Source organism: Lytechinus variegatus, chromosome 4 (genome assembly GCF_018143015.1).
Source record: "Lytechinus variegatus isolate NC3 chromosome 4, Lvar_3.0, whole genome shotgun sequence".
Taxonomy (NCBI): domain Eukaryota; kingdom Metazoa; phylum Echinodermata; class Echinoidea; order Temnopleuroida; family Toxopneustidae; genus Lytechinus; species Lytechinus variegatus.
In genome coordinates, this window is record NC_054743.1 from 42,715,800 (window position 1) to 42,736,132 (window position 20,333).

The 20,333-nt window shown below is 36.1% G+C and overlaps 1 protein-coding gene and 1 long non-coding RNA gene across 2 annotated transcripts in view; both read right to left on the reverse strand.

The window, feature by feature from the left end:
* LOC121414101 (neuronal acetylcholine receptor subunit alpha-3-like) overlaps positions 1 to 18,066 on the reverse strand; it is a 55,457-nt gene extending 37,391 nt beyond the window's left edge. The window contains exons 1-6 of the mRNA XM_041607165.1: positions 17,699 to 18,066; positions 11,192 to 11,325; positions 10,622 to 10,666; positions 9,550 to 9,659; positions 4,370 to 4,550; positions 3,533 to 3,701 (exon numbers count right to left, since the gene is read on the reverse strand). Of these exons, the coding sequence (XP_041463099.1) occupies positions 3,533 to 3,701; positions 4,370 to 4,550; positions 9,550 to 9,659; positions 10,622 to 10,666; positions 11,192 to 11,325; positions 17,699 to 17,762 (703 nt within the window). The 5' untranslated portion in view covers positions 17,763 to 18,066. The remainder of the gene's footprint in view (positions 1 to 3,532; positions 3,702 to 4,369; positions 4,551 to 9,549; positions 9,660 to 10,621; positions 10,667 to 11,191; positions 11,326 to 17,698) is intronic.
* On the reverse strand, positions 12,389 to 13,657 carry LOC121414103. The gene is made up of 2 exons (XR_005969806.1): positions 13,329 to 13,657; positions 12,389 to 13,284 (listed from the first exon to the last, which is right to left on the reverse strand). It is a non-coding gene; the product is annotated as an uncharacterized LOC121414103 (long non-coding RNA).
* Positions 18,067 to 20,333: the final 2,267 nt, after the last annotated feature.

Genomic DNA, 20,333 nt, shown 5'->3' on the forward strand with positions numbered 1-20,333 from the left:
ACCTAAAGTTCATTTTAGTAAACAGCGTTGTGTAAAAAAGTTTTTTTACTATGCAGATAGAGGAAGAAGAAGAGAAAGAAAAGGGGCATATAAGGAAAAGCATATGACGAAAATCTAAAAGATAAGATTCTGTATTTACATTTATTATAGTTGTGAGTACGTACGAAAGATTACCGTTTCATGTCTATTGATGCAGCAATCAACACATATGAGAGAAATGACGTTATAAAACGGGAACGTTCCCGAGAACGCTTATTAATAAAATATGATTCGATCGCCAATAAAACTGATCCATAAATTTGATTAAACTTCCACGCCTGCAGCAATTATGACAGTTGAAGAAGTCTTCCCTCCATCTTCTGCATTATCAGGGTTTCATCAAGACAAGATAAAGTTGGTTCGCTGATGGAAACGAAGCCAAACAGTTCTCTCTTCAACATTGCCATGATTGCATGCCGGACAATTTGCGCTTTCTATCCTTTACATAATTCTTGCGTATATTGCGATCTCAGGAACATTCCCGTCCAGTAACGTAAAGCTCCAATCAGACTCCCAATGGCGGCGAAATCAGGGGGGGGGGGTCGTGTCCCCTCCCCTATAATTTTTTTGTTGATAACCTTTTTTCCTTGCTTGTCAAAAATGTTGGTGGTCCCTCCCTGAAATTTTGGTTGATAAAATTTTTTTTTTTGCTTGTCAAAACATTTTGGTGGTCACCCCCCCCCCCCTAAAATTTTTGGCTTCCGCCGCCAATGCAGACTCCCATGACAGTCAATTAACATGACTAAATTAGAAAGCTAACAAGCACATACAACCAAGCAACGAAAGTGACAAGTAGTAGGAGAATAAACAAAAATTTGTCACAGACGATGGCTACCTCCTGCCACGCCTTGTTAATCATTTCAGGATCACTTCTCATGCTCAGTGTGTCCAATTCTTGTGGTTTACTAATAGTCTTGACGATATCGTCTGCTTTTGTGTCGTGCTTCCCGTTTTCTTGGTTCTGTGCCGCGATGTTGGTGTTGTTCTGAAGAGTTGGGTTGGTCATTGAATCGAGTATCCGGAGCCTAATGAGAAATTGATGATTAAACACAGCCGTGACAATTACTATAACACATTCTTCATTACCAACTTCTTCTTACTCTTCTTCAGAGAGGAACTGTTAAAATCAAGAATCCGAACCCATTTAAGAGTGAAGAGAACAACGTATTATGATGTGTAGGTCGGCTACAGGTATTTACATATATTCTTAGCCAAACGGCTAAAACAATGGAAATTATAAAAGCGCCGAAAGTGACTTTTACTTCAATGAAACTTTCTAGACTAGAATTCGGATCACAGCTAAATCCCACGTCTCTATGTCCCACTGCCCCACCTTTTTTTCATTTTACGATTATAGTTTCAGTAGATACATTGAAGAATATGGTTTCAGCGATGAGGTATCGGGCTTCGTAAAATAAAGTAATTCAAGAATCTTTGTGTGCCATTGAACCATCTGAGATGGTGGAAAGAGCCCGCCTCATGAACGGAAGTCGTGGGTTCGATTCCCGGAAGAGTCATACGTCATACGAAAGACTTATAAAAATGGAATCTGAATCTGTCTTCTTGTCGACGTATTTGAATGGAAAAGGGTAACAATGCATACAATATGTTATGCAAGGCCCGCTGAGTTCAAAAAAGCTGAAGTGGCTCTCCTTGGTGATATCAAGAAATGTGATTACTATGTTTTGTTTGTTTTCATTTTTCTTGGGATGGGTTCACTTACTCATTAGCCTTCTTTTGAGCACGCAACATGGCGGTACACTCTGCGTTGGTGTAGAGACGCATGATGAGCGGGCTCAGCATCGCTCGTCTTATCCAGTCCGGTATCTGTCGTCTTCCACCAGTGTGGTACAGCCGCAGGACAATGATGGAGCATATGACCTCGGTACAACTCAACCCAATCATCACGATGAAGAAGATCACTGTTCGACATTAATCATGTTAATGTTTAGATGTGTTTAGACGCTACATGCCTTACAAAGTGAAATCTTAATATGTGAAATGTCAAGTGATAATGAATTGAGCAGAACACACTCCTTGAGTCAAGGCTGCCACACGTTGCTTATGAGCACCAATGCGTGCTGATATAGATAGATCAATGTTTGTGCTTCATATTGTTTTATTATGATATATCATAATTATCTGCAATTCAAGGCACACATGTTTTCAAGCATACTGTTTGCTTTGCCATTTTCACCAGCTATGCGAATAAAAATGCTCTCCAGTAATCGTCATGGAACAGGAAAAATTAATAAAAACGGCTATTTGCGGCACATAACCTTCGAGCTATTAATTATCATCCTAGTTAATTTTACCAAAACCTTGGTCCCTCGTGCCCTGTTCACAAATATGTTTTGAACCTGTATCTCTTTACTTTCTCCGTTATTGGTGTTATTAAAAAGTGACAAATGGAATGAGATATTTACCAATGATAGAAGTAGTCTCTCCACTTGGCGGAAGCCTGTCAGCTACGAGCTGCTGGAAGAGGATCAAGGCCAGAAGGTTACTGACTGCCAAAGTCACCTTCTCACCGGAAGCTGGATGAAGCCAACAGACGAGAGCCATCAATGCCGTCAGGAGAATACATGGGACAACGACAGTGCGGGTGTAGAAACCTGCAATACGATTTTTTGATTGGCACAAACATGGATGACTGGTTAATTGCACGGATGATAGCATGGATGAATACATGAATGATTGCATGAATGCATAAACAGGATGGACATTGAGATGGTGAACGCATGATCGCATTCATGTCTGGCCTATGCCATCAGTTCACACCAGGCTTATCCAAAGAATGATGATCGAATGAATGTCTGAATTAGAAAATTCTTGAAAACACGAGTGTGTGAATGCGTGAGTGTACATTCATGGGTTAATGTGCATGAATGAATGATGCGCATATTTATTTTATTGAACGCAAAGATGCATTCACTTGTGCACTCATTAACTGCCTAAAAATTAGTGTGGATCTGTGCACGGACCTATTACAATAGGTCCATGATCTGCTGTGCGAATGCGTGAATGTATCTTATCTTGATAATTGATAGGATTTCCCAAATGATGGACCTAAGTGAGTGCATTCAGCAACGGAGACTGAATACACATCATGACAAATAAGAATGAAGGGACAAATAAGCACAGACGATATTTCAATGCATTCATCCAGTGTATGAGTACATGCCCGCGTGAATGAATGGATGAATGAATGATTGCATTTGACGTCATGTTTCGATTCCATCGTAAACGTATGAATGTGAAAGAAAATGCCAATCACCAGAGAATCATACCCGATGGTCTAAATATAATTACACGAATTTAACAAACACATTCGGGTAAACCAGAAATGCGGTGAAATCACAAGATGCTTTGTTAGTGTACAATGATAATGAAGATGATTGCAAGGTTTGTAGCTGAATACCAATATGAATTTCAGAATAGCGCAACGGGAATATTCGGCTGAAAATTATTTCAGAAATAGGTTCCTACTTACTTGATTGTCGGTGGATTTCAAGGACAAACTGGACCGCACTCCATGAAAGGTTGAAGCAGCAAGATTCAATGACCAGGTTACTTGCTGTCGTCTGTTCGAGTACCCAAACTCCATTTTTACGAAATATATCCACGTTGGCATCAGCTTCTGTTGACATTCGAAAATTGACCTTATATTGAATAAAGGAATAAATTAAAGAAAATAAAATTTTAAAGGTATTTCATCTCATTGATTTTAACGGAGATAAAATGTTTTATTTTATCTGCGATAAAATGGATCCCAGAATACTACCACAGGACAGGGCACGACAGGACAGAAAACAAGATACACAAAACACTACATAAAACAAGAAAAGACCAGAATAAACAACATAAACAAAAAAGACAAACAAGGAAACTGCACATTAGGAATCAAGAGATAAAATAAAGGTAAGAGGAGAGGGAAAGCGGTAATAAGAAAGGGAGAAAGAGGAGGAAGCGGCTTAGACAGAGGCGTTAATCTGCGATTTAAATTGATGGATAAGAAATTTCTCTTATCCTTTACTGAAACCAAAATGGGTCGGTCTATTGCGCACTGATTCCAAAGGTTTGTACCGGTAAAAATATTGATGTATATAGTTTAAGAAGGATGGTTCTAGCTCTCGGTGGGGGAAAGAGTCCGGTGGTCCTTGTTGGATAATGATGAATATCAAAATTTTAAGTGAACATGAAATAAACAAATATTTGGTAGTTCAAATTTAAGATTATAACTATATTAATCACCGATCTTCAAAATAATATGTTTATAGAACAATGCATCAGCATGTAAACAAAAATCTGCACAACGTCTAATTCTTACTTTATCTGCAGTCTCTGACCAAGGGCCAAATGTCAAGTTACAATATTGGACATCATAGGGGAAGTATGTGATATCGATAGGACAGGCTGTGGCGATGATGGCGGGAAAATACCAATTCATGCTCCCGTTACTCGATGCAACGATGTACGTATCTGCGTAACTGATGAATTCTTTGACGACACTGAATGCAACAGGGGTAAAAAAAAAACGAGATGGAATAGGGGGTAAGTAATTATGGTGCAGAAGCGCATTGTCGAGGCATGCAATTTATACAAACGAAAGACATGATTATTTATATTGTTGGTAAGAAGCAGGTTTTCGTGGAACACTCTTCTAAAGTGCATAAGAACAAAATAAGGTTTATCTTAAAGATGAATTAGTAATCATAGAAAACTTCAACCACAAAATCACTTTAATCAAGCAACAACAAAAAATGCATTTTTTCACATCTTGGAAACGGAGACGCCAGTCCCGGGGGCCGTTTCATAAAGCTGTTCGTAAGTTAGGAGCGTCTTCAAGAACGACTGGTGATCGTTTCTTATGCGCTAAACCATCGCCCATATCATAGCATTTACCACAAGAAAGGATCGCCAGTCGTTCTTAAAAGTTGCTCTTTACGAACAGCCTTATGAAAAGGCGCCCTTGACCCCATCGTTCAAAGAGTTGTAGTATGTTCAATTATCTCAGATCGCGAAGTTAAAGGACAAGTCCATTCCAACAAACGATTGATCTAAATAAAGAGAAAAATTCAGCAAGCATAACGCTGAATCTGTCGAAAAAAAAGTCGGATGTAAAATAGAGAGTCATGACATTTTCGAGTTTTGCTCAATTTCACAAAATATTATACGCATATTTTGGTTGGTATGCAAATGAGGTGACTGATGAAATCCCCAGCATCTTATTATATTGAAAGGACAAGTCCACCCCAACAAAAACTTGATTTGAATAAAAAGAGAAAAATTCAACAAGCATAACACTGAAAATTTCATCAAAATCGGATGTAAAATAAGAAAGTTATGGCATTTTAAAGTTTCGCTTCATATCACAAAACAGTTATATGCACATCTCGGTCGGTATGCAAATGAGGAACTGATGACATCACTCACTCACAATTTCTTTTGTTTTTCATTATATGAAATATTTTTATTTTCTCGTCTTGTCATGTGAGATGAAGTTTCATTCCTCCCTGAACACGTGGAATTCCATTATTTTAACAGTTTGTGCTTCAGGCAAGGAGGTCCTAATCGTCAAATTCGTAAAAAATTGAAATATTGTATATAATTCAAACAATAAAAAACAAAAGAAATAGTGAGTGGGTGACATCATCGACTCTCTCATTTGGATGTAACTGGCTCGTTCATATAACTATTTTGTAAAAAATAAGCGAAACTTTGAAATGTCATAACTTTCTTATTTTACATCCGATTTTGATGAAATTTTCAGCATTGTGCTCGTCTGATTTTTCTCTATTGATTCAAATCAACATTTTTCTGAGGTGGACTTGACCTTGAATATGAGATATGTTTAATTCTCTCCTCATTGCCATCTGAAACAGAGCTTTATTCCTCACTGAACATGTGGTATTACCATTGTTTTAACGTTTTGTGGTTCAATCAAAAGGGTACTTATTGTCAAATCTGTACTGAAATTAAAATATCTTTTTTAACATTGTATAATTCAAACAATACAAATAAAAAACAAATAGTGAGTGATGGACATTATCGAGTCTCCTAAAAAGTGAAACCTTAACCTATCATGAACTTCTTATTTTACATCCGATTTTCATAAAATTTTCAGTGCTGTGTTTGTTTCATTTTTCTATATTGATTCAAATCCCAAAATATTAGAAATGCAGACTTTTAAAATAAACTGTTCTCTCGCCTCGCTCCCAGCCATTTTGTCAAATCTGCGCACCGTTTAGGATTATGCTATTGAATGTGCCTCACTTAATCATTATTGTCCCCCAGCATGGATAGGACAATAATCTTAGTAGACGATTAAACATTTGGCATTTCCAATATTACACGCATATTCGTGTCAGTTTGCACATAATGATCCGACGATGATTTTATGAATACACTGAACATGCATTTATGGGTAAATAGGGGTTCATGATTTATCCTCATTTCTCACATAAATTTCGACGAGACGCCTTAAATATTGTACATTAACTGATGTCACTCAAACGGATTATGAGTGTCTTTGAATGTCCCATTTTTTCATGTACAATTTGGAATAGATTAGTTTACAAGAAAGGTGATAGAAAGATTTGGTGTTAAAAAAAATACAGGGGTAAATATGGCAGAGGTAAAAAAACATAACTTGTAGGTCTTACTCTTGCAATCAAAATTCATAGAAGACGCCTTGCATAATACAACGTATATAATGGCGAATTCCTTTTCTTTAATGTAGATCATGTAGTATAGCTACAGGAGGGCGTGTAATACAGATTTCCAAAGAATACATTATGGATAAAGAGTTTGTATCACCATACACTGTGAAAAAAAAGAGTAAATTTACGTTGGTCATTTTTTTGTTGGGTAATATATACGTTGGTTATTGTTTTGTTGTGCCCAATACTTAGGCAAATTTTTACTCTGCCGCTGCCAAAATACAGATGTCCAATTGTTGGGCTAGTAATTGCCCTGCTGAGTGGTAAATGTTGCGAAACTTTACGATCACGAGTTGCGCTTGCAGCATGCTACACACGGTCGATAAGATATGGAGGAGCTTCTAGATGACTGGGGACTGGGGAGCCTCGCTGAATCTTTCATAGATGAGTTGCTTAAACGTTTTTTTAATTTTTTTTATTTTGGACTTTACGTTAAGCATAATTTGTAAGGAATTTGTCAGAATAGGCCTACATACATGACATATATCTGACGCTGTTTTGTTTTTGCTTCACTCACTTGAGATATGCACTTGCACTTGTATGCAGCGTTATTGTGCATGCAAAGCACTTTCGGATAAGGTCTCCGGATCGACACGGACCAGGTACACGAAGTGAGTGTAGGCCTTGCCCAGATGTTGGGTTAATAACTTTATTAAAAAGTTGGGCAAATTAATGTCCCCAAAATGTAGTTCAAAATATTACCCAACAGTTGGGCACATTAATGCCCCAACAACGTTGGGTAAAATATTGCCCAGTAGTTGGTAGGGTTGACTATCGGCCCAACGTTGGGCAAAATATTGGGTAAAATATTGCCCAATTTTTTCACAGTGTAAGAAAGAGCAAAAAGAGACATGGGGGTCATTTCATAGTCCATCAAAGGGAGAGGTGTTTAGATGTGACACCACCCATTTTTGTCGCATTGCCAATGGGAGGATCTTCATATCATCAGTGATCGCAATATTCATATGCTCATAACTTTCTCATTATTTGTCCGATTTTTCTCAAACTTTCTATGATTTTATTCTTTGATTATTCTGTTTCCACACAAGCCCACTTGTTCTAAAGATTTCAATCCCCTGTAAGGATGCTTTGCTCGATGTAACTCTCTATAAAAAGGGGTGGTAATTTGCATTCGCATATCTTGGGTCCATATCGATTGAGCCTAGTTGGATTGTGTCTAATTCTTCGAATATCATATTAATAAATGGACATGTCTAACCTAAAAGTCAGATCTGCTTTTTCTAATCTGTTGCTCCTTATATACCTGTGAGAGAATAGAGTTTTAACACCACAGTTTTTACAGTGTTTGTTGTAATTTTGACATAATAATTACTAAAGATGATTCTTAAAGCGCGTTTGTATTCTTTCTGAAGGTTGTCTTTGGGCAATTGTGAGACCTCCGCTCCAAACTGGAGCAGCAAATTCAAATATTGGCCGAATATAGCAAATGAAAATTGTAACTAAATCCTCGCGAGAAACACCGTGATTTACTGCAGTGCGGAGCATCTACAGTTTTGCATTTGCTTTCTTTTCCATATCAGGCCTATATAAGGCTTATCATCCTTTTTAACTTATTAATATAAACGAATGATTTACCACAATGATTGTACCCTTTACATCTTCATCACCATAATGATCAATGTTATTCGTTTGTCACTATTGGTTGCTCTAATTGCATTTATAATGAGAGAAGTCATGCAGACGTGCCTTTCATACTATTGTATTGATAAGCAAACCAATATCATTAGTGTAATGAAAGAGATAAAGGTCATAAACATAAGGGAACCAAAACTGAAAATGAATTTTAATAATGGATTCGGAAAGTGTGCAGATATCATTAATCATTAAAATACGAATTAGAGGCAAATATGGGGGCCAGCATTGGTGATAATTTTCAAATGATATTTTCTACACTGTCGCATAACTTATTATTTGGGGCGAAAAAAAATTACATGAATGCAGGTTTAAGTGGAAGTATATTATGTCGTGTTCCTTAACTTTCAAATTTCAGTGTGTTCCTGCCGGGAGTTTGATGTGATTGTTGCGCATAAATCAACTACTAATGTTAATGGAGGCATATTATATACATATCAAACTTGTCCAAATTGTTGGGTTCACAAGCGGATCTTTTTCTTCTTTCCAACATTGCAAGATACTTTTTGTACCTTGTGATAACCCATGCACAATGATTGAAGTCGATTCGGCAATTAACATGATTAAGAATTTTTCCCTTGTTTTCATAACCTGATATAATACATCATAAAATTAGTCATTTATAATAGCACAGTTTAATATCACAAGTCTGAAATAGTTAATATAACAATCATTGTATCGTTTTTAGGCTGATATCGACTTCTGTTTTTTTTACCCCTCCTATTTTTACATCTTTCATTTTTTCCTATGTCATTTTTTTATCTATCCGCAATTTTACCATTGCCATTCTTACCTTTATTATTTTACTTGCGCCATTTTTATCGCCGCTATCTTTGCCTCTGACATTTTTACCCCCTCCATTTTACCTGATTTTACCACTATCTAATGAGTTAATTACTATAGTGCCTCTTCTTGTTTCCCTAAGTTGTCTAAGAAGGAATAGATAAATTCCAGTTTCTATACTGAAGACACATCTTGTTATTATTATTTGATGGAGGTATAATCTTTGTTTGGTTGTTTTCATAGTGCCCACATCATAACATCCTGGTTTCATATGCAACTTGATTTAAATTCATTCAATGAGCGCATATATCAAGTACATGTATATGGTAACAAATACGTGGATATATCTTACTTTTGGTATAGTACGATGTCGGGAAGCCAAACGTCACTTCTTTTAACAGTTACGTAATCGACCCCGTTGAAATCCATTGGATCCCACATCATGTTCTCATCCCTCCATATCTGAATAATAAAATGACAATAATGATGATTTTGAAGATTACGATGATGATGATAGTGATGATAATGATAGTAAATCGAAGAAGAATAACAATATAAAGTACTACTACTATTATAACTACTACTACTACTACTATTACTATTACTATTACTACTACTGCTGCTGCCACTACTAATGATAATAATGATAATAATAATAATCATGAAAATGATTAAAATTCAATAATGACAATAATAATAGTAATAACAATATTAATAACAAACATTGATGATAATTATGTTTCTTATAGTATTGACGATAACCATTATGAAAAAAAATGATACAAAACATCTTGTTTTGTATTTCAATAAAAAAAAAATCCGTTATGAGTGACAGGGGCGACTACCTATGTGTTCATATCACAAAGGTGGTGTGATGAGGGAAGAAAAAAAGGTGAAAGAAAAGGGAAACGTGTGAAAACTAGCCCAAGGAGAGGTCTGACAGCCCATTTACCCGGTAAAAAAAAACATAATTTGAATGATTCCAGTGAATATTTAGCACGTGTGAAACCAACTAGAACATGATTAGAATCACGAACGCTAATCACAGTCACGATTACAATAGCAATCATCATTTGATTCAAGAGTCACGTGTGAAAGACCCTACGTCACTTTCTTATATTGCACTCATCCCTGATATTCTCTTGTTATAATGACGTATTTTAGTTCGTCTTTCCCCCATATCAAAGCCCTCTGGATCGCCCATACTCGCTTTCCGTGTTTATATTTGCCTCCTATACCCTTCCTCGTCCATCAAGCTTGCGAAACATTTTTGATTTATTTTCGTTTGCTTGTGTTTTTTTTTTGGGGGGTGGTTGAGAGGGGTTGGTTATTAGTATACTCAAGTTTTCTGTACTTAACAAAATGCTTTTAGATACAAATTACTATGCATATCTTAGTTGCAAATTTATCTAGTGTTAACTTACCATTCGCATATATGCTGATAGTTTTACTTGCTGATTCTCCTCATCCTGTAAAAATAAATGAGATTATTATTTTCAACAACAAAATTCAGCCCGTCTCAAAGGTGAACGCTATAACTAACCATGGACATGATGGGGGTAGAACGGACAAACAATATTTTCCTTTACTTGTGTAAAAAAAAGATCAATACTTGGGAAGCTGGATAGCTTGACCCATTAATGATAAAATACACTATGTCGGAATGTATATTGGGTTCAAATTAAAATACATTTTAAAAAAACAGTTAGATAAAAAAATTTCGTTTAATGAGTCAGCAACAAACATTATATTATTCGTAATAGTTTGTCAGCTTAACCTGGTTAAAAAAAGTCTTATGAAATCGAGTAAAAGACAGAGGCGGTTGTCATCAGTGTGTATCATTTACACATGTACACAAATGAACACACACACACACCATAGAGCCGCTGCAGACACGCGCACACACCTACCCCCAATATAGAATGTTCATGCATGACTTGTTTTCATCTTCGCTTTTATGACAACATGTACACATGTAAAAGTACTGTACTTACAAACTTGATGAGCTCGACCGGAAGGAGGCGGAAGGATACATTCGTAGGTCGGCTGACATCACTCACCGGTCGCACTGTGATTGGTCCATAGTTGTCAAGCAGATGCTGTAGTAGAATGCTCCGATTGTTTCGTCCTGAAGTTAAAGCAAAACAAAAACTTCCAAGAGCTATTTATTGTTTACATATATTTTGTAATGCTCAGTTTGCACAGTAAAAGAAAGTACAAGATATTTTTGTCACGCTAGTGCTCGAATATAAAATTTTTATAAATGAACAAGTTAGTAAAATTCTGCCTTATTAATTGTCAATGTTTTCTTGACATTTACAACTGCGAGTAAAACGGATCTAAATGGGATATATATCGTACATTTGACTTTATTTTGCATAAAAAAATCAAATAATTAAAACAATATAACATTAGAAGAATTAGCATGGTGTACAAATCAGACATGACATCATTCATCTAAATTAGATAATACAGCGATTTGAAATCAAAGACAATTTAAAATGTGATATATGACATGTATGAGGGAACCTGCAATAGATAGCAACGCTTGTACAGTCTGTCGGATACAAAAAGAGGAAGTCTTTATATGTAGGAGAGGACAATAACATGATTCGATTGCATAAAGAATTGCCAAAATATTACAACTGTTGGTATTTGAAGAGTGTACATAAAAAAATGTGTTTGCCACTATTACTCAGCCAGTGCGTTTTTAACAATTTTTTGTAAAATTCACTATGTAACCTACTCAGGAAAATTATGAAAATTAATCGACATCAATTTCAATTTACATTTGAAAATATTTGAATGCATATTATTTACAATGTTTTTAATTTCATATTCAGTGATCGAAGTAAAGAAAATAGTTTTATGATTGGGTTTGTTTAAAGGGGAATCTAACCCAAATTAAAACTTTTTTTGAGAAAAAGAAAAATCAGGCAAGTTGATAGTTGAAAGTTTGAATGATATTGGACAAACAACATGAAAGTTATGAATTTTTAAAAGTTGTAAATATTGGTAATCACTATACCCATGGAAACTTCAAATTGGCCGCATATGGGATGTCATAGTGATATACAGCCATGATATGGCAAAAGGGTTTATCTTGAAATTTTGAGTTTTTGACAAAATTTCAAATCCGGGTAATTCTAAGGCGCTCTTTTCACTGGTGGGATCGGTTTGTCGCAAAAATGCGTAGCTTTCGAGATAGCATCGGCTATCTAGGTTAATTTCTTAAATTTTGGTCCAATTTTTATGGTAAAACCGTCTATCTCGCACATAGCCGACTTGTAACCGAAGGCTTCCATGGAAAACTGGTCTATCTCTGACTTAGACTGCTTTACCATGCAAATTGTACTGTTAATCTTTCGTTATTTCAACGGGAAAAACGGTTAACTTCAAGTTAGACCGTTTTTCCGAAAAAAAAATGAACCCCCACTCTTTGCTATGTCAAAGATAGACCGTTTTACCATATTAACTGCCCGATGACGGCAACTCTTAACTTTTTTCTTAGACAGTACGTCGCCGCATAGCGCGCACGCGCATCGCATATTCAGGCCATCCGAGCCGGCCTGGAGGATAACAATGGATCGTAAGAAAGTTGGGAGGCTGAGCTGCCTCCCTCCATCTAGAGGGAGGATATTGCTGGGGTTGTCGTAAGAAAAAAAAATCACAGGTAAGGAAGAAAGAAGGCAGAATACAATGACACTAATTAATTCATCCTAATTCCGAGACCAAGGCAGCTGCTAGATCATTTAGATCTACTGTATCGACGGCTGACGTACACTTCGCGCGCCAGCCGCCGCTGCGGTAGGGACTAGGCCTTAGCCTGCCGTATAGAACTGACCAGCTGGTGTCCAATATCAATATAAAAGCAATATAGCAAATCATTTTTCCCCAGTACCCCAAGAAATGTTATGAACTTTCATAAACCAAGGACGGCGACAGATTAGAAGAACTAACTGTTTTGCTGGATTATCCAGCTTGTGGAGGTTCATGTGGTAAAATACCATGCATTTCCACATTTTATTTTTACTGAGTCATCTAGCATTTGATAAATACGGTAAAACGGTCTATCTTTGAGATAGACCTTTTTGCCATATTAACTCGCTAAGACCATTATTAGAGATAGACCCTTTTAACAAATCATCCATTTGATTTAATATGGTAAAACGGTCTATCTCGAAGATAGACCGTTTTGCCGTATTAACTCCCTTTTGCATATCAATAGCCCCGTACGGTAAAACCGTCTAACTACGTAAATGTGGTATTAATTTTGAAATAAATAGATGAAATAAGGGTTTTAAAAATTAAATTATCAGTTTTTTATACACTTTATTGCCATACAAAGTATCACACAATTTATCCCTCAAATAAAAAAAGCTCACAAGTTTGAACTTTAAACCCATTTTTCTCCGTTTTTCCCCGAACAGTGTTTTTCAAGATAGACCCTTTTACCATATCAGGGCCGTATAAGCCAAGGACTACTCTTCCATGTACTCCAATACATATTATGACTATGTCATTTTTTCCAAATGTTTTATTTCAAATTATATTTTTTCTTTCATAAGGACATAAAACAATATACAACCTTGGTTATCTTTAGATTACTGCCCCAGGGTAACGGGTACAATAGGAGAGAACCACAAATACCTGATAATAAGTACATGGCCTATGGGAAGTTGCCCTTGTCCCTAATTTACTTACCCAGTTGCCAATTTAAAATCTACATACTATTAGCGATCTCAATTTTAAAGCAGCTATAACTTTCTTATTGCTTGTCTGATTTCTTTCAAACTTTCACTATTCTGTTTAATGTGTTTTTCTCTTTCCCAATACACAATATTTTATGGCCAATGCTGGATTTCCCTTTAAGTGTTGGAATCTATTATCAGTTTTTGGAATATTTTTAGAGAGAGTCGTACCATTATTTACAAAATTAGCCATAGCAGCAGGATTGAAAACCAATGCATTATGATTAATAATTTCTTTTTGAACTCCTTTGATTTCTTTGTGTGCAAAACAAACATCTAAAACAAAAACTTCGCAAAGAGTCAAGGTCAACTATATAGTCGATTATTTACTATAATGTATATACCAGATTAAAGTTCGAATATTTATGACGTGCACTATAAAAGCATCGATATGATTAGTAACCTTTACCTTTCCCTTTCTCTCTATGTATATCTTTTTTTCTATTTGTCCTTTTTGCCGCAAGAAAAATCCTGGGGCTTCCGAGTAGCCACACCTCCCAAGCCTTTCGTCTCCTTCTCTCTCCCTCTCTCGCATATACTCTTGTTTCTATCTCCATCCCCCTCTCTTTCTGTCTCTCTCTTTCTCTCTCTCTCTTTCCCTTTTTCTTATGATCTTCATGACTGTATTTTCTCTCCTCCATTCTCCCCAACTGCTTTCATTATTTTGTACACACTCACATTACAATGTTCATTTCTGTATACATTGTATATTTTTTTTACAATCATTTAACGAAGACCGATAATATTTTTTTCATTTCGCTCTTGTTGATGTGAAAAAACACTGAGGTTTCTGTCTCTGCTTTAACATAATTCTAAATCTCTCCTTTGTGCTCCTTGCTAACAGTGGTGTAATGGGACAGAGATACTGGGGGCAGAATATGGTGTTTTGGGCACCCCCCCCCAAAAAAAAAAATTATATTGAATCTAACATTAATAGAGATTTTAGCATCATTCTAGAAAATGCTATTTGTCTTCCATTTTAATCTTCTTTCTTGCTCTTTCCCCTTATTTTTCTTATTTTCTCTTGATCGTGAACCCCCTCCATTTTACGTGAATGATCGCAATCATCGCGATACATTTCTTTCCCATCACTTTCATTAGTGGAGGAAAATCCCACAGAGCAACCATGGATGCTAGAAGCTCATTATGAAATGACCAATAGCTACCAGATAATGCAAACACATTAACTCTCGTACCTGATGTAATCATAAATCAAACAGTGACAAACTGTGTCCTCGAATGCCAATTTCCAAGTGGCCTTTGACGCCCTCAGATACTAGTTAATAATGAAGGTTTTGAATTATATACCTTGCTTGCTCTTTGTATTCGGTATCCACCTATATGTGTATATAATATTTATTTGCCGTTGAATTTCCTGTAGTGAGCAATAAGCCTATAACAATGAAACATATTAAAGTACAAAAGATAAAGGAGGAATAGTGGAGAGGAGGAAATCGTTCCTATCTTCTAGTTGTTAATATTATCGTTATTTATGTTGTTTTTTATTTATTTGGCTTTTCCACAACTTCCCTGATAGGGATGCCGAGTGGCTATCCATTACTTGGAAAACTTGAATTATTCCCACTACATTATCGGATCAGTGCAACGGTGAAAGGTTAATCCTGTTTGATCAATTGGTTTTGAAAATCGAATGACACACACACATAATTATGAAGGATCAGTTTCTGAATCTAATGGCCTTGAATGAAATAAATCGGAAACTGGAAGTAAAATTATTCTCGCGGTATTTACTTAGTTGTTCTACTCCCATCCCAACATAACCCAACCGGTTTTCTACCTCTCCTTTTTATCTCAAATGATTATTAGATTCAACGACTTCATATTCTCGTGTTTTCATGATGTATTATTTGTTTTCATATAATCACAAAATGAATTATTGGGTCAATGGAAACAGCAATGTCAATTTCCACATTTAACTTGTTTTAATCCCTTAAAGCCGTGTATTCAAATTTTTGGATCCATACAGAAATGAAAAATGACTGATATCCATTTCATTTTGATTCAAACAAATTAATAAACATTTATCATGATCATAAGGTATGTATACAAAGGGCTTTCCTTCTTAAAGAAAAGTACATTCCTTAAATATGAAATTCAAATTTCAAATATTCAATGGTCCCGACATTTTGAAGTTTAATAGATGACATTAATTCACATCATTACGCCTTACAATTATAGACTGACATATACAATGAAACATATTAAAGTACAAAAGATAAAGAAGGAATAGTGGAGAGGAGGAAATCGTTCCTATCTTCTAGTTGTTAGTATTATCGTTATTTATGTTGTTTTTTAATTTATTTGGCTTTTCCATATCTTTAACAAGAGTCGCCCCTTTGTAATCCTAAAAGGACTGGGGGCCATGATGCCCCCCCCCCCCGACGCTTCGCGCGATATTTGCGAAACGCAAAGATAGCCACGCAAAATTGTATGGCCTTTTTTTTTTTAAGTCTCGTGCAACTTTTGAGACTAAATTCGTGACATACGGGTATACCATCGCAACGCCATGTGACTTTGTACGAGGCTATGTCATGCCGGAAATGGCTCATTTTATACTTTGTTTACAAAGTCTACGGGAGATGAAATTCATAAAAGGGTGATTATTTTTTGTTCTAATTGGTCTGCTAAATCAATTTACGGTTTAATTTAGTTGTTAAATGGTCTGTAATAATTTTCTATTGAAGAAAAAGAAATGAAAAAAAAATACATATGTGTATTTTTTTTTGTTTTCAGAATTCCTTATAAAGTAACTATTATAGCATGGCACATAATATGGATATTCAAACTAAGCGTGAACGGTTCATAAATAGTTAGTTGAAGCTTATAACATGCTCAATCAGTGCTACATCCAATGATTTGGACAGATGACAGTAATAATTCCCTGGTCGAATATAGACATGTGCTAAAATAAAATAAAAAAAACTACCCGCTCCCCCCCCCCCCCCCCTCTCCACCAAAACACGCACACAAGTACAAAATGCTGGCCTCCAGATTGAAAAAAAATATATTTTCTCCTGTTTGACGAGAAAATGGTGGTTGGGAAAAATTATTCTTTTTGGACTGTTAATCACAAGAAGTGGAAAGCTGAGTAGTAGGTTGGTTGGATTGGAGAGGTGAGAGAGGCTTGAATAGAAGAGCGGATCGAGGCTGGCTTGAGTCGGTGAATAGAGCTGTAGAGCAGGAGCAGGAAAGAAGATTAATCGGTGTTACGGGCAGGTTGACGGTCCTTCTTCAGGAGCTCTGTTTGTCCTGTTTCGTTATGTTGTTCTGCCCCCCTCCCTTATTTTCTACGAAGACAACATAACCATGTAACCTGATGTACTTCCTACCATATCAACCTGATGTTTTGTGCTGTAAATTGGATGATTTCCGTTACCCATTGGATTATTATGAGAATGACTTTAGATTAAAATGAAATCATTTTGACATACTCGTGTACTGATGGTCAGAAACAATTAGCCATAATCATGACAATACACGCATTATCATATCAAAATGATCATGATTATTGCCAGTAATGTCTATCATAACCATAAAGTGATACTCATAATACATTGAAGCATGTATCCGGACAGCAACTATCGATATCAGGCCAATATTATCCATGAAAAAAAATCTGAATAAAATATGAAATTAAACTGAAGTTGCAATTAATAAAGTAAGCATGAAGCATAAAGTTGCAAAGTAAGGGGGTGAGTAGCTTCTAGTTAAGCAAATTTAAATACTTGCCATTTGAAGCATGAATAGATGCACCTAGTAAAAGAAGAAATAGTGTAAAGTTTGCAGTCATCATGTTCACGATCGTGATGGTTGAACTCTGCTCTACTTATTCCTTTTCGTCGTCAATATAGCCGAAGATGAGCTCAGTTGAAGACAATAAAATATTGTCACACTGGAGACAACAAAATGTTGTCACACACAAAATCCAAAAGAAATACGGAGGAACGTACAAATTATAGGATTGTTTACAGAAAAGGTCGTCTTATTCGGTTGCTTCCGGACAGAATGATGCATCAGTTTGCTTTCAAACGAAGATGAAGCCAGTGGTGATCAAATAAGGTTTAGATGCTCGCAACGTTGTCGCTTCTATCAGAAAGGATAATGAGTATGTGTACGGTTTAAGGGGAGTAAGCTAAAACTGGAGTTGGGAGGCGCCGCGTTGGTGAAGTTCATCTAAACTGGGTTATCCCATCGATATATACATACTCTTACATTCGTTGTCCTTTTCAACTTTTCTTATTTAGTGCTTGTATTCTGCGTGCACTCCCGTCAATGGCATCAACAAGTCAGCTCAACATTGTTTAAAACGCCATTTTATGATAAAACTTCACTACAGAGTTGCACAACACAGATACCTGGGGGTTTTCTACTCCATTTCCCCCTTCTTCCATCTTTTTTAAACGAAGGAATAGAGAAAAGGAGGGCATCCCTAGCGGCTACTTCGTAACACCTGGTTGGATACATGAATCTGCATAATGCTAAATTAATAATTTGTATTGTTTTGCCTACAGGGTTGTATTTCACATGCATTATTCACGAAAATCATGGGTAAATAAAAAAAAATGATGGAACGAATTTAAAGTTTACTTTTATGCAGAGCACAAAAATCCGTACACCTAATTATTCAGTCACATGCACAAGTTGGAATCAATACCATGCTTATTCCATTTATTGTGATAAAAAAGCTATGAATCAAGTGTAATGCCGTGCTCAATGCAGTAAAATGCCGAGCCGGGAATCGAACGCGTTAAACCACTTTGATACGGCACCTTACCTCCGCTCGATCCCTGACACTAAAACACAAATACATGTAAGGACATCCACACCCCTCTGTCTTAAAGTTTATTATTCTATCCAGAGAAATGCATTAACCCCCCCCCCCCTCTCTCTCTCTCTCTCTCTCTCTCTCTCTCCCTCTTTCTTCCTTTTACTTTCTGTCAAGTTTTTTTTATTAATCCATAAACCCCTTTCATCATCTCTTCAACCCACACACACGCACACCCCACAACACACATACCCACATGCACATTTATTACTCACACACACTTCTCAAAACATTCCCTCTACTTCATTCTGTCTCTCTCTCTTTCTCCCTCCCTCTCTCCCTCCAATTTCCTCTTGTAATCCCTTGTATGTTCACTTAGCCTTACTCGCAAACACACATACATTCACCCACCCACACTCACCCCAAGCAGTTACAGCAACAGCACTCCTTGCGCACACACACTTCCTCCGCACATACACTTCCTCTTTCTGTCGACTCGATTCCTCCTTCAAATATAACCAATTAGCCATAGTTCAACTGGAAATTTATTCGGCCTTCAGTCCCATGCGTAAATAAATTTTGCACTTTTTGTGTTTCCTGTTGCCATGTGAACAGCTCTATTATACCTCCCATTAAATGTGATGTATGAACTAGATATTAGAAAGTAAATGCATTTGAATACCCGTTCATGATTTTTTTGTTTGCGTAACCATTAAAATGATCAGGCCAATAAACTAAGGTAGATTGTTGAGGGAAGGAAGTGATAATAACCTCTACCGTCAAATGAAGAGTTTAGTTGCAAAAGGGGTTAGGTCATTTTGGACCATTCCAGGAAAAACCATGTTTTTTTTATTCTCACTTTGCAAAATTGCAAAAATTTTATGAGAAATTGAATTGTCATGATATACTAACCTATTATGTAAACATAAAATTGGGTATAAAAGAAATCTACCTCTCTTCAACTGTTTCTATATATTTTATTAAAAATTATCATTGTGGACCTAACCCCTTTTGCAAGCAAACTGAATGAATCCAATCTCTTTTGTTTAAAAAAGTGATTTTTCTTTGCCACTTTCATTCACGTTTTCATTTGAAATTCAAATTTTATTTGGTATCATCAGAGCGTCTAAAAATTTAGAAGTTTAGAGACAGAAAACAATAAAATGTATGAAAAATGGACCTGACCCTTTTTGACAATTAAAATCTTCAGATGAGTTTAGTTGCAAATGGGGTTAGGCCCACTCCAAGAAAGTCATTTTTTAAATTCTCCCATATTGCAATATTCTTATAGAAACTTAATTTTCATGATACACTACCATGAGAACATAATTATTGGGTATAAAAGAATCTACCTGTGTTCATATTTTTTAAGATATTATTTTTTTTAAAATTATGTGTGGATCTATTCTCATTTGCAACCAAACTGAAATGGATCCAACCCCTTTTGAAAAAAAGGGTTTTTTGCCATTTTAGTTCGCTTTTTGATAGGAATTTCAACTTTTCTCTGGTATCATCTTATAAAGCAACTAAAAATCTATACTTTGAGACAAAAAATCAAATTTGATGAAAAATGGTGGGTCTACTTTCTTAAAGGGCAGG